Genomic DNA, 14,214 nt, shown 5'->3' on the forward strand with positions numbered 1-14,214 from the left:
GAGTCAAGATGTTTCACTGCCTGATGGCTGAGTCGGGACCTCTCATGTGGCAGTGAGACTGAGCCGGGACAAGGGGCTACAGCATGGGCCTCCTAACACTCATGCTGCCCAAGGACAGCCCTGATGAGCCACTGGGGTGGGAGTGGAGACTGGGTATGGCTGGGCGTGGGGAGGAAGGGGCTGAGGTGCACTGGGGTAACAGCTGAGGTGGGGGCAACCATGTGGGGGGCAACACAGGATTTGGAAAAGGGGCTGTAAGACCACCACAGCTACCCTGGGTGGGCTGAAAGGCCTATCCTGCAAGAGGGGCTGTAAACAGGCAGGGAAGGAGGGTGCGGGTGGAGGGGTGCGCGCGCCCGCGCGAGGCAGGGAAGGCGGGCGCGCGTGTGCTGGGGGCGATCCCGCACGCAGCCAGGCGCGCAGAGCCGCCCCCAGCAGGGCCGCTCGGGCAGACGGAGCAGCGCCGAGTCCGGGGCTGAGGGGGAGGGGGGCGGTGGCGGTCCTGACGCGGGTGGGAGGACCACGGGGCGGGGCCGGGGCCCAGCCGAGCCGAGCCGAGCCGGGCCGGGCCGGGCCGCCGATGGGGGAGCGCGGGGTGCCGAGCCAGGTGCAGCTCTTCCTCCGCGCCTGCGAGCAGGGCGACTGCGACACCGCCCGGCGCCTGCTGGGGCTAGCGGCGGCCGGGCCGGAGGCGGCGGGCGCCGAGGAGGAGGCGGCGGCGGGAGGCGGCGGCGAGGCGACCGGGCCCCCGGTGCCCGTGGACAGCACGGACGAGGCGGGCAACACGGGGCTGCAGTTGGCAGCGGGCGGCGGCCACGAGCAGCTGGTGCGGGTCCTGCTGCGCAAGGGCGCCTCGGTGCAGAGCCGCAACCACTACGGCTGGAGCCCGCTCATGCAGGCGGCCAGGTACGGCCCCGTCCCAGGGCAGCCGGGCCCCGCCGCCTCCCGCCATGGCCAGGGGCCGCCTTTCCAGGCCGTACTTCCCGCCCCTCGCAGCCCGCGCTGGGCGGCCTCCCTTCACCGGCCCGGCCCGGCTGCTCCGCTCCTGCCCCGGGCGGGTCCCCGAGGTGCCACGTTGTCTTCGGCTCCTCCCCTGGCAGCTGGGTTTTCAGATCTCTGCTGCTTCCCCTGCCCGGCCGGCTGCTCTAGCCGAAACAGCCTAGGCAAATCCATAGCCTCCTACAGCAATACTTCCCAAACTCTGACAGGTGGGGCATCACCAATTTGAAACGATGGAACCTTAGGTACCACCAGCACGTTTTTGTCACCCAAAGTCATTATAATAAATCTCTTGACACACACCACTTACAGGTCGTTTGCCTACCACTGGTGGTACCTGTACTGCAAATAGGGAACCACTGTCATAGAGGGTTGGGGTTGGGAGGGACCTTGTGAGGCCAGGTAGTCCAAAGCAGGACCATCTGCAGCTTGCAGCCAAGGATGGAGCTTCCACCACTGCTCTGGGCAACCTGGTCCAATGCTTCACCACCCTCCTAGTGGGGAAGTTCTTCCTAATATCCAACCTAAACTTCCTTGTTGCAACTTCACACCGTTGTTCCTTGTTCTGTCATCTGCCACTGCTGAGAACTGTTTAGCTCCATCCTCTTTTTAACCCCCCCTTCAGGTAGCTGAAGGCTGCTGTTAAATCCCCCTCTCAGTCTTCTCTTGTCCAGACTAAATAAGACCAGGTCCCTCAGCCTCTCCTCATAAGTCGTGTGCCCCAGGCCCCTGACCATTTTTGTTGCCCTCTGCTGGACTCTCTCTAACTTGTCCACATCCTTTTTGTAGAGGGGGGCCCCAAAACTGGACATAGTACTCCAGATGTGGCCTTACCAGTGCAGAAGAGAAGGGAATAATTGCTTCCCTCAATCTGCTGGCAGTGCTCCTACTAATGCAGCCCAGTATGTTGTTAGCATTCTTGTCAACAATGACACTGCCATCAACCCTGACACGACACAGACCTAACACTAACCTGCCACAGGTAAAATGGGGATCCACGGCAACCAATGTCCTGCTTGTATAACATACTGTCAATAACATATGCTCAGGATCACAGGCATTCTTCCTAATCCCAAGCAGAACTGGTGAATCACTGCTTTTTGAGTTTTTAAGTGAAAACCAGTTCTTCTGCAGGCCTCCCTCCCTGTGATTATAAAATACGCCTGAAAGTCTATTTTGATTTGCTTTAGTTAAGAAATCTGTACCGTGCAGTGCACAGAGTCAGTGGAAATATCCTTCCTGATTTCTGTGCACATTGCCTAATTTTTCTAAAAGACTTACTGAACAAAATGGATTTAAAAAATTGTTTATATTATTAGTATTGGTTTACACATGTAGTTTACATGATTCAAAAACCACATTTGGATTTAATTTATCACATTTTATAGGGTTTTTATATAGCACTGATCGTCTCTCTTACAAATAGATGTATGCTTGTCTTCCTGCATGTAATTTCCTTGGAGGTCTTAAATTAAGTGTCTGTGTGTTTGTGAGACTGGAGCTGAAGGGTTTCCATGCAGAACTGAGCACTTGATTGAGGAGGAATGATTTGCCTGCTTGATTTTTTTAATAGTTAAATACCCTCTTGAATTTGCATACATATTTATACCTTTGTAGGGTCTTTCCTGTTGTCAAAAAATTGGGGTGAGGACAGGAAGTGATAGTCTTGGGTCTTAATGGTATGCTTTCTGTGGGTATGGCTATGGTATGAAATTGTGGCATAAGAGGAAGACTGCTGCTATTTATAGAAAGCGTTTGTTAGAATAGAGCTAAATATCCCTCTTCTTTTCAAGGTTTGGACATCTAACTGTGGCTCACATTTTGTTGGAGAATGGTGCTGATCTCAACGCACAGAATAAGCTGGGAGCCAGCATTCTTACAATGGCTTCTAGAGGTGGTCATGTCAGCATGGTGAAATTGTTACTGGAATCTGGAGCTTTGGTTGATAATTATGACCATTTTAATACCAGCTTGGTTAACACCAACAAAGAGGAGCTACCGGATATAACACCGCTAATGGCAGCTGCCCAACATGGACATGAGGCAGTGGTGCATCTTCTGTTAGACTGGGGAGCTGATTGTAATTACACTGTGAAAACCATGGGTTGGAGTCCTCTAATGCTGGCAGCCATGAGTGGAAAGGTGAGCTTAGCACAACAGCTCATGGAAAAAGGAGCCAATCCTGACCATCTAAATGTATTGCATAAAACACCTTTTGAAATCTCTGTTGACTTCAAGCATAAAGAAATGAAAGATTATCTGGAATCGCTAACAACAGTTAGACCCCAGACAGGTATGGACTACCATACTTTTGCTTTACTTTCTAAAATATTTGGATTATACATTTTGGAAATATAAGAACCAAAAAAGGTGGCTTTGGATGTGCAATAATCAAGTTGGGGCATAGAACTAGATTCCCTCCAATCTAGGTTTTCTTGGAGCAGATTTACTTAACAAATGTGTCCTCTGCCCTCGTTGCTTTTCCCACAGAAAACACAGATGTATGTGACTTTCTCATTGATTTGTGGCAATAAGAGTGTTAAAATGACTTAAAAAATTAAAGTGCCCAAAGTACGGTCTTTGGTGTATTCTCTCAGGAGGAAAATAAAATAACATACTCAAACAGGCACCAAGATAAGGATGTTAAAAATTTGGAGTGGTTTCAAAAAAGAGCTAAAAGTAATTTGAAGCTGGGAAACTGCCTTACAGAGTGAGACTAAAGGTGTTCAGCCTACATAACTCAGTAAAGAGAAGGGTAAGAGGTGACTTGATCATGTTTTTTAAACAGGGACAAGAAATCGTAGAGCCCCTGTACATGTGCAGGTAAAGGTGCGATGGGATCTAATGCACAATTCCCACAATTGTGTCTCCTGTCATGCCATATATGCATGGCAAGAAGCATGATCGTGGAATTGTGCATTAGATGCCATCGTGTCTTATTGCTGGTGCAGGGAAAGCATGGGGTCCCCCTGCACCGGCATGAAGCAAGCTGCCATGGCTGGGAGGCCCCCTTAGTTGAGGGGGCTCCCAGCTGCAGGGGTGCTCCATACACCCCTGCAGTTGGGAGACTGCAGCTGTTGCGATCTAGTGACAGGGTGTCTCATGTACCCGCAGGGCTGGGGCTGTAAGACTGTAGCTACTGCAATCTCCCAACCATGGGGTACCTCATATTTCTGGGGCTGCTCATCTCCCAGCTGTGGAGGTCCTCCACTGGGAGCGTCCATTCCTGGAGGAATCTGGGTCCCAGCGACTGTGGGGCACTGCCTGGCCCCAGAGTCCTGCAGCTGCTGGGCACTGTCAGGGCTGAGTCCCCTCTGCTGTGGGACTCCCAGCCTTGACTGCATGGGGGTGTCTTGACTGTGCATGGTGTACCCCTGGGGCTGAGAGCCTGATCAGCTGATGGAGTTCCCAGTTGCAGGGGAAAATTAAAGCTGTATAGCAACCAGCTATAAAGCTAGTACACATTTTTGAGGTCTAATTTTATAGCTGGTTGGAGCTTTTTATGGCCTGGTAAGTACTTTGTATGTGTAGCTGGTCTCGGTTAATTGTGCAATAACTGTAATGTGTAGAAGGGGCCTCATGCTGATCTGATACAGACAAAGGCATGATATAAAGTTGTAGTCAGGAAATTTATAATAGCGCAAGGCATGGTTTTTTTTTCTTTATTTAACTATAAATATAACTTAACGACTAGACCAGCTTACCAAAGAGGAATTTTTTCACTAGAAATTTTGAATTCAGTACTGAATATCTGTATGTTCATTTACATGTAGATGAACTAGAATATATTCTGGCTCATCAATGAGTTGTTTGTTCAATTCATGGACTTATAATTGAATAAAATTGCATGGTCTGCGATATGCAGAAGATTATACTCAATGGTCCTAATAGTCTCCTGGCCTTAAAATCTACATGTATGTGAAGACTTAAAAGGTAACTGGCATTGGATACTTATACTAAAAGTTCTGCAAGGTAATGAGGCCTGTCCAGCTTTGGAGTCACCAGGCTGCATACTTTGGAGGTCTCGCCATGGGGCTCCATGCCATTGGGCTGCGGAGGCTTCCCAGGACTCCTGTCACATGAGCAACGTTTTATCCCCACTACCACCACCGCACGGGCAGTTTCTCCTTGCCATCGCTGCCATGTGTACCTCTTGCTGGCTCTGTTATATGGGCAGCAAGCTCACTGGGTCTCCCACTATGCTATTCTGCCTCAGAGACTGCAGCTGCCACTGTCACAGCAGCTGGAGCAATGGAGGCAGCAGCAGCTGAGTGGGAACCCCAGAGGGCATGTATGTTATCTCTTTCTAGCCAGGTCTGGCCTGCGGACTAGCACTTGGACAACCCTGAGGTAATATGAGGAGGGAAGGTAGGGAATGGGGGGAGACAAACAGGACAGCTCAACATGTCTAGTTTTCTCCTTTTTCTTAAATATTCCATGTTGGGAGAAAGGAGAGAGTACAGCGACTAACCTCAGAACCTTATAACTCCAGGGTTTACATATCAGTTGATGTATGAACTAAACCCCTGCCCCTCACATGTACACCTATGCACACCTTTAATGAACAAAATACGAATTATGTTGCAAACCCAGGTAGATAAAACTTAGGAAATACCAGTTTTATTGTTATCATAAGTTTTTGTTAGATACTTTGAGCACTTAACCTGTGCTCTGAAAGAGGAAAGAGTCTTCTGTAAAAGATAGTATGGAATGATGAAAAAAAGACTGTCATAACTCACTACAGAAGTGGGGGAAGAATTAAGTTTGCACATAAACCTGATATTGTCTGACTTTTGAGTCTCGGGAATCTAAACTGTGTGTGCTAAAACTGTGTTTTAAAATTTTTGCATGCAGTTGCCTGCATGTTTTTTATTTACAGTAGGGTTAGAAATATATCACAGTGCAACTCGAAGGCTGGCTGCGGAATGTACAGTAATTTGTTGGCTGGTTTATTTTTTTTAGTTTTCATTTAATACTTGTATTACTCTCTGTCGCAGGGCTCTCAGGTGTCCTGCGACTGAGAGGAGAAAAAGCTCAGGAGAGGCCCCTAGCGGTGGAAAAGGGGAAGCACAACTGCCAGTCTCTAAGACTGTGCAGGTGTGGGTTGCTAAGGCGACCGGGGAAGCCTGGAGCCAGGAAGGGGCGGAGCTTAGCCCTTCTTAAGCCCAGGCAGAAGGCCAGGAGTTCAGTTCCCCTCCGGCAGCCACAGGAGCAGGAGCTCTGTGGGCGAGCTGAGCAGCGGAGGCCATGGCCGGAGCCTGACCACCCAGACGGGCTGCAATGATGCAGGGGCAAGGGAACTCTGACGGAGGTCAGGTAGAGCTCACGTGGAGTGGAGCGGGATTTATGAGCTCGGGTTATAAGCCGGTAGGCTTTTTGGGTTATGCTGTAGCCGGCGGGCTGATTCCTTGGCTTGCTTATGGTTATACCAGAGGACCGGGTGAGGCTGTAGGGGTGCGAGCAGGCCTCACAGGAGCTCCCCAGTAATCTGGGGGTTCCTGGTGCCCAGAGGGCACAGCGAATGGTGCCAAAGAGGGCACAGCTTTGTGTGGGGGGCATGTTGGCCCAGCCCCTGAGTTAGGGGGCGGTGGTGAGCCCGGACTAGGGGGTGCGAGGAAACCCGGAGTTAGGAGGCAGCGAAGAGCCCTGATGGGGGGGGGCGAGGAGCCCCTGAATTAGGAGGCGGCGAAGAGCCCTGGTGGTGAGGAGCAGTGAGGAGCAGAGCGAGCGGGCAGTGAGGGGCCCCGAGAGTGAGAAGGGGCGTTGAGGAGCCCTGAAGGTGAGCAAAGGGCTGGGACCTGATACTATGGCCCTAGCGAGGGCATACCAGCACCATCTGCAAGGCTTGGGCTGCGGTGTAGGGGCAGGAAAGGAGCCGCAGATGGTGCCCCCTGTCACCGGGGTGCACAAGATTGGGCAGCTTCCCGCTACTTTGAATCATTCATCAATTATGAACAAGATCAAGACATGGCAGGCGAGATTGGGCGGGCAGTCGTCCCACCACAGGAGACCAGAGCCTCTTGCCCAGCGGGGCTCAGAAAGCGGCACTCCTGTTACACTCTCCAATTATTTTCGTAGCCTAAATTAATCACAATAGAAATCCTCTAACTAAAGACTATGAAGTCCTCTAATGGTGCAATAGTTAGTCTGTAAAGTGACACTTTGCCTTGTCTGTTGTGATACTTAAGGTTTGCACTCTCTAAAATGTTTTACTCTCCAGCATATATGGACATTTCTTTGTTTCTGAGATGTATAATCCCACATCAACCATGAAGCAGTTAACTGATGCTTTATGTGGAACTAATAAACATCTGGGATGTCCTATTAACTCTTCTTCCTCTCTCCTCCCCCATACACTTGGAAAAGGCATGATAAATAGGGAGGAATTTGGAACAGGTCGTACAAAGCAGGCAGTGAGGAAATCCTGGGGACGAAAGATGGCTTTGTGGAGGTTGGGACAAGGGCATCTGAAAACCTCTAGAGAAGGATCAGCCTCCTTGTCAGATGTTGTTTGCCAGTTGTTGATGTTGTTTTCTAGTCTCTAAGGACACTATTAATCCCAGAAGAGGTAGGACTCCAGGGCTAAGTACAGACACCCAAAAAGCCTGAGGCTGAATCGATTCAGTCTTTGCAGGTTAGTCTAAACTGCAGAGATTAAATTGAGAAACAACTGAATGCACATTTATTTTTGATTCAGGGAATGCAGCCACATGCCTGCAGCCACATGGCTCAGGCCAGAAGGTAGGAAATCCTGGTGCATGGCTTTCTCTCATATAGGCAGCATGGGTTATGTGTTCACTTCCTCTTCCTCTTCCTGCTGCCCCTGAGATCTCTGGCATTTGCAGTCCAGAATCACAGCAATGATGATGTGTCTGACTTGAAAAGAACAGAAGCAGGCCTAGGATTTCAGATGGACATAATAATCCCATCTCTGATTTACTTTCAGGGTTGCTCATCACTTTCTGTTCCTGCTTCCAGGTGCCTCTGGGATTTGTAGTCCACAGTTGCAGCAACAGTAACTTTCAGTAAGGTTAGGGGGTAGAACAGCTCTGTACTCAGGAGAAGATGGGTTTAACCCTCCTCCCTGGCCCCAGACCCCAGCCAAGCTTTGCCTGTGGGGGCAGTCCCTGCCTCCCACCAACCACCTCTTCTCTGCTGAAGCAGACAGCACATTCCAGCCCAGGGTTACAAAGCATGCTGGGATGCTGGGGGACTCTGATTTATCTTGAACCAGGAAGGGGTCTGGGACAGAAGTTTCACAAATTGTTTGGATCCAAATCAGTTAAACCTGGCTGAATGTTATATCAGACTTATCTTAAACTAGTTTCAGCCATGTTGAAACTGGTTTATGTGCACTTAACTTCTAGGTTTAAACCAGTTTCTGATCACTTAAGCCAGTTTATGAGTAACTTCTGTCCCTAGCCTAGAGGACTTAGCTACATGGCTAATCCCTTATGTATGTGATAGGTTAGCAAGACCAAGAGGATATACTCTGGGGCTGGAAGACAGCATTGCCAAAGGGGGTGCACTGTTATCTGCAGAGCTTGTGAGAGGTGCCCAGTGAGATTTTTCTCAAGCCACCTCCACAAGGGGCTTGCCTGCATCGTTGGACACCTAAATTCCTTTAAACATTTGTCTCTGGATGAATAGAAATTCATTACTCCAATATTTTGTCTTTAGTTTGCCTAAGGATCTGTAACTGATTGTTAGTGTTCTGGTTCCTGGAAAGATGCGGCCAGCCTCTTGCGGATTACCAAAAATAAGACCTGTGATTTGGGGCAGTGCCATGGATCTCTTCTCTTGTATTGTGATTACTCAGAATAATGTTAAGTTGTAGTCCTGTGCTTTTGTATGTTATGTCTGCAGTGCAGCACAGAGATGCCTGAGCTAGCTCAGGTACCACAAGCAGCATAGTCCTTGGAGCACAGCACAATCTGAGCTAATTTTGTTCTTGGCACTATAAATTAGCCCCCCTGAGTTTGGTGCGTCTGTAGCTAAATTACTTGCTGAGCTAGTTCGCTTAAAGCTAATTTAGGATTCCCTGTTATATTGGTTTTTAGACATGCCCACAGGCCCTGTATTGTTAGATCATCTTTCATTTAGGACTTGGTGCATTTGGTACCATTCCATTTATCAAACTTCCTTTGCAGTCTAGGTGATAAGGGTAGAAATTTAACATTATTCTCTGCTTTGGAGAGCAGGCTTTTACTTAATCTTTGTTCTATGTGCTCTGACACAAAGGGGTATTTCTTGCATAGTGGCAGAGAGGAAGAGTCAAATAATTTCTGTGCCTCATAAGATGTGGATCTGGTAATACATTTAAGTTGGCTGAAGCGTTGTTGGAGATAGGAGAAATCACACCACAGGTGATGGTGTGGTTCTAGTACTATTCCCTGGGCTATTTAATTCAAAAACACCCAAAACCTTTGTAAACCTGCCCCTCCACGTCTTGTCTCTGCTCTTGTCTCCAAGTCCCTTGCCATTCTGCCGATTCTCAATCAGGATATGGTGGTACCCTGCAGTGCCTTGAGTTCCTCTCAGGGGTGCTTCAAGGTGCCAAACAATATTAGTGCTGTTAGGTGTCAAACATGTTTCACAAGATAAACCTAGAGGCTGGAACCAGACATGCAGGTACACGTGGTTTGTGGCACTGCAAACCTCTTTGCAGAGCCAACAACGGCACAAGTTGCACATTAATCAGTGAGTGGTGCTTCTGATTTGCAGTGCCGAGACAAAATTTGCTACCAGGATTTCCCAGTAGCAAGAAAAAAATCCCCCCAAAAAGCATAGCTCAACCCATGCCAAAGTGGCGAGTGCAGGACAAATGTAGAGATGGGGGAGCAGACAGCACCCCATCATCATCTCCTCCCACCTCCCACAGCACCTGGATCAGAGGTACAATGTGTCCCACTGCAAAGCACATGGCCAGGGGCATGCTACTGCTTGTTTGGACATGGCCAGAGATTTCAAATAGGAATCTATACTGTTAAGAGCATCTTGATCTGTTGTGGTCTTTCTGAGTTCTTTGCAACAGAAAAGTTGTTCTATTATTTTTCTGTAGTCAAAAAATGAGTGAAAACTAAGAGCTGGCATTTTCTGAGGAGTGCCTCCAGTCTAGTGAAGGGTCCCTTGAATAGAACCAGGTTGAGAACCATTTTTCCAGCTCAACTTTCAATTCTTTCCATTTGGCTCCTGCTCTTGTACCTGTCCCTCCATGAGGCCATCAACTTGAAAGATAGAGGTAACTTCCCTTCCCAATCTTTTTCTGGTCTTCAGTCTCTTGTATTTGGACCTTCACTCAAAAGGAAGCCTAATTCAGGGTACTCAAGGAGCTGGCGAGCGTCATAGCCCAGCCCCTGGCATGGATCTTTGAAAACTCCTGGCGCTCTGGTGTAGTGCCCGAAGACTGGAAGAAGGCCAATGTGGCGCCGATCTTCACGAAAGGGAGGAGAGTGGATCCAGCTAACTACAGGCCCATTAGCCTGACTTCTATCCTGGGGAAGATCTTAGAAAAGTTTATTAAGGAGGCCATCCTTGATGGACTGGCCCAGGCTAACATTCTAAGGGACAGCCAGCACGGGTTTGTTGCGGATAGGTCTTGTTTGACCAATCTCATTTCCTTCTATGACCAGGTGACCTATCACCTGGACGAGGGAGAAGAGATAGATGTCATATATCTTGACTTCAAAAAAGCTTTTGATCTGGTATCCCATGATCACCTCTTGGCCAAACTGGCCAGTTGCAGCCTTGGCTCCACCACGATCCGCTGGCTGGGAAATTGGCTCCGTGGTCGGACCCAGAGGGTTGTAATTGATGGCAGTCACTCATCGTGGTGCCCTGTGACCAGTGGGGTCCCTCAAGGCTCTGTCCAGGGACCCATACTGTTCAACATCATCATTAATGATGTGGACATTGGAGTCAGGAGTGGACTGGCCAAGTTCGCCGATGACACCAAACTTTGGGGCAAAGCATCCACGCCAGAAGATAGGCGGGTGATCCAGGGTGACCTGGACATGCTCAGCAAATGGGCGGACGAGAACCTCATGGTGTTTAACACCGAAAAATGCAAGGTTCTCCACCTTGGGAGGAAAAACCTGCAGCATCTTATAGGCTCGGCAGTGCTACGTTGGATAGCACTACAGAAGAAAGAGACTTGGGGGTCATCATTGACCACAAGATGAACATGAGCCTGCAATGCGATGCTGCAGCTAATAAAGCGACCAAAATGCTGGCGTGCATCCATAGATGCTTCTCGAGCAAATCCCGGGGCGTCATTCTCCCCTTGTACTCGGCCTTGGTGAGGCCGCAGCTGGAGTGCTGCGTCCAGTTTTGGGCTCCACAATTCAAAAAGGATGTGGAGAAGCTTGAGAGAGTCCAGAGAAGAGCCACGCGCATGATCAGAGGTGAGGAAAACAGATCTTACGATGATAGGCTGAGAGCCATGGGACTCTTTAGCCTGGAAAAGCGTAGGCTCAGGGGTGATCTGATGGCCACCTATAAGTTTATCGGGGTGACCACCAGGATCTGGGGGAACGTTTGTTCACCAGAGCGCCCCAAGGGATGACGAGGTCGAACGGTCACAAACTCCTGCAAGACCGTTTCAGGCTGGACATAAGGAAGAATTTCTTTACTGTCTGAGCCCCCAAGGTCTGGAACAGTCTGCCAGCGGAGGTGGTTCAAGCACCTACATTGAACACCTTCAAGAGTAAATTGGATGCTTATCTTGCTGGGATCCTATGACCCCAGCTGACTTCCTGCCCTTTGGGCAGGGGGCTGGACTGGATGAATTCCCGAGGTCCCTTCCAGCCCTGATGTCTATGAAATCTATGAAATTACAATTTTCTTTAGGGCATATGGCTAGAAGCCAACATAACCTACTATTGCAGCTCCCAGTTTTCGAGGGTTTCTTATTTTTTTTCCTTTGGTTTCTCAGCATGTGTTGCTATGCTGTATTTTGGATAGAGGTTAACTATGGACAGAAACAAATCTGTATAAACATGGCAGCTTCTGACATCAGTAGCTTTCATTTCAAACATGTCATTTCAGCTGCCTTTTCCTTTCATAGGTTATGTAGCATCAGTAATACTTTGGAAGAGGGAACAAGATCTATATTTTCAGGCTTGGGTGTGCAATGTAGAGTACAGCATTATATCTTTTCCTTGTTTATGTATAGGAATTGTTGCCAATATATTACCAATATATTTCACAAACAGATAATAAATGAGCTCTTTGCCTCAAAGAAAAATTGAAATAGTTTCTGTTGCAGAATCTTTTATTATTTATGAGAATGAGGATCTCAGTGCTGAAAAAAACCCAGTGTAATGATCAAATTGCCAACTATATTATTAGAAAAAATCTTTTTTTTAATGTGGACTGACCAAAGTGCTTTGGAAATCCATGAGAATTAAAAAGAAGCCAACCAGCTGCTTGCTGTGTCTTTTATTTCAAAGGATGATGCTTCTTATGTTAGCTGGAGCTCCTCATCTGTCCTGTGCAGCTGATAAAAGTGGCATCCTTTGAGATACAAGCCACAACAGATACTGGAGCATCTCTGTGGTCCCATGTACTTCAGAGGTCCTGGCTTGCTGTGGCTATATATACCCTGGCTAGTTCACAAACTTTATCTTTCAGTAGTGGGTGGGTGGGGTGGTGGTGTAGGGTTAAGGAACCAAACCCTGCCATGTGTCCAGGGTATACTGTACTGATGATCTTATGATGACTTGACCCCAGCCCTGTATTGAGAACCATTTAGGTTCCCCTAAGGTGTATATAAGGATTTCTGTGCTTTCTCCATTACCCATAAATTAGAAGTCCAAACTTTCATTTTAGAATAGATCATTTTTGTAGAATATGTTTTATAGTTTTTGCTACAGAAATTGCATTACACATTTTTACTTTCATGACTGAAATTTTAATGCAAATATTTCTATTTTCTCAGATAAAGAAAAGAAACAACCTGATGTTTTTCATGCTTTGAAAATGGGTAAGTTTAAATAAAAAAAGCAATTTTCTACCACATCTGTTTCTTGGAACTGTAGGGCATGCTTGTTTGCTATCCTGGGATATTGAGTGAGTGGTCTGCTTCCTATTCCATTCATTAGTTTCTAAGTGAGATCCTATTCCAGGGTGGACAAAATACGGCCTGTGGCAGGTCCCTTAAGTGCAGGGGGTAGCCTGGGCCATGGCATGTGTGGCCAGTCCCCCCCACCCCCAGGCAGCATGGTGGTGTGGTGGCCGGACTCGGCTTCCAGGCAGCCGCCACAGCACCGGCTCACTCTGCTGGGCTGCTGCTGCCACTGTCTCCACTGCTGGACCTGGCTCTGCTGCCCAGGCACCCCAGCCTATCCACCCTGCACCCATTACCAGATAGAGTGGGCAGGCAGGGCCTCCATGGAGACCAGCCCAGGACCCCCATGGGCAAGGTGTGCTTGGCCAGGCAGATGGGATGGGGCTGTGAGAGGGTGGGGAGTGGTGTCCAGGAGCAGGATGGATGGGCAGGACCGGGGTTGGGATCAGAGCATGGTGACAGCCTAGGACTGGGGGAGAGCTACAATCTGCTTCCTCCACGTCTCTGGAGCGGGCGCCAGTTCCATAGGCAGAAGTGTGCAGGGAGTGGATTGCAGTTCTGCCCTGGGCCGTGGTCCTGCGCTGCCACTGCTCCATGATCCTGGCCCCACCTGCCCATTCCACTCTCAGACACTGCCTCCCTGCCTGCCCACGGCCCCATCCCATCCACATGGTTGAGCGAGCCCTGTCTGTGGGGGTCCCAGGTAGGTCTCCTGTGGAGACCCACTTGTGTGCCTGCCCGCTCTGTCCAGCACCCCCAGCAGTGGGTGTGGGGTGGATGGGCCCAGGGCCAGATAAGATCTGTTGTCCCCCTCCCATCCACAACAGCACAAAATCCTTAAGTGGCCCTTCTGAAAAATAGTAAATGCAGAAGGTGCATAGTTTTTTCCTTGCTGCATTTTGTGAGTCTGAAGGCTAAAATGGCATAGTACAAAAGTAGGTGTGTTAATGTTTTGTTTTTCCTGAGATTTGAGCAGCATGGAATAGGATCACACTTAAATGCCTAATAAGTAGAATAAGATTCGTCTCCATATATATTGCATTCATATGCTACTTTGATCTTTTTGTACTGTTTTTAGCTTGGAAATAGAAACTTTTTTTGTATTTAGACAGTTTTCATGTAGTTTTCTTCCCATTCTGGTATGAGAG

At 48.7% G+C, this 14,214-nt stretch overlaps 1 protein-coding gene across 7 annotated transcripts in view; it reads left to right on the plus strand.

Moving 5' to 3' along the window:
- The first annotated feature begins 540 nt into the window (after positions 1-540).
- ANKS6 (ankyrin repeat and sterile alpha motif domain containing 6) overlaps positions 541-14,214 on the plus strand; it is a 93,522-nt gene continuing 79,848 nt past the window's right edge. For 6 of the 7 annotated variants that reach the window (XR_016441308.1, XM_090039098.1, XM_090039100.1 and 3 more), the window contains exons 1-3: positions 541-906; positions 2,793-3,292; positions 12,938-12,982. Coding sequence is in view for 6 of the 7 variants with exons in the window: in XM_090039098.1 (XP_089895224.1) it covers positions 581-906; positions 2,793-3,292; positions 12,938-12,982 (871 nt within the window). In the remaining variant the exon portion in view is untranslated. Of the gene's footprint in view, positions 907-953; positions 1,209-2,792; positions 3,293-12,937; positions 12,983-14,214 lie in introns of those variants that run through there. The other variant, XM_090039103.1, reaches the window with a different exon arrangement.

The sequence above is a fragment of the Crocodylus siamensis genome, chromosome 3 (genome assembly GCF_052110815.1).
Source record: "Crocodylus siamensis isolate JL-2025a chromosome 3, ASM5211081v1, whole genome shotgun sequence".
NCBI classification, from domain to species: Eukaryota; Metazoa; Chordata; order Crocodylia; family Crocodylidae; genus Crocodylus; species Crocodylus siamensis.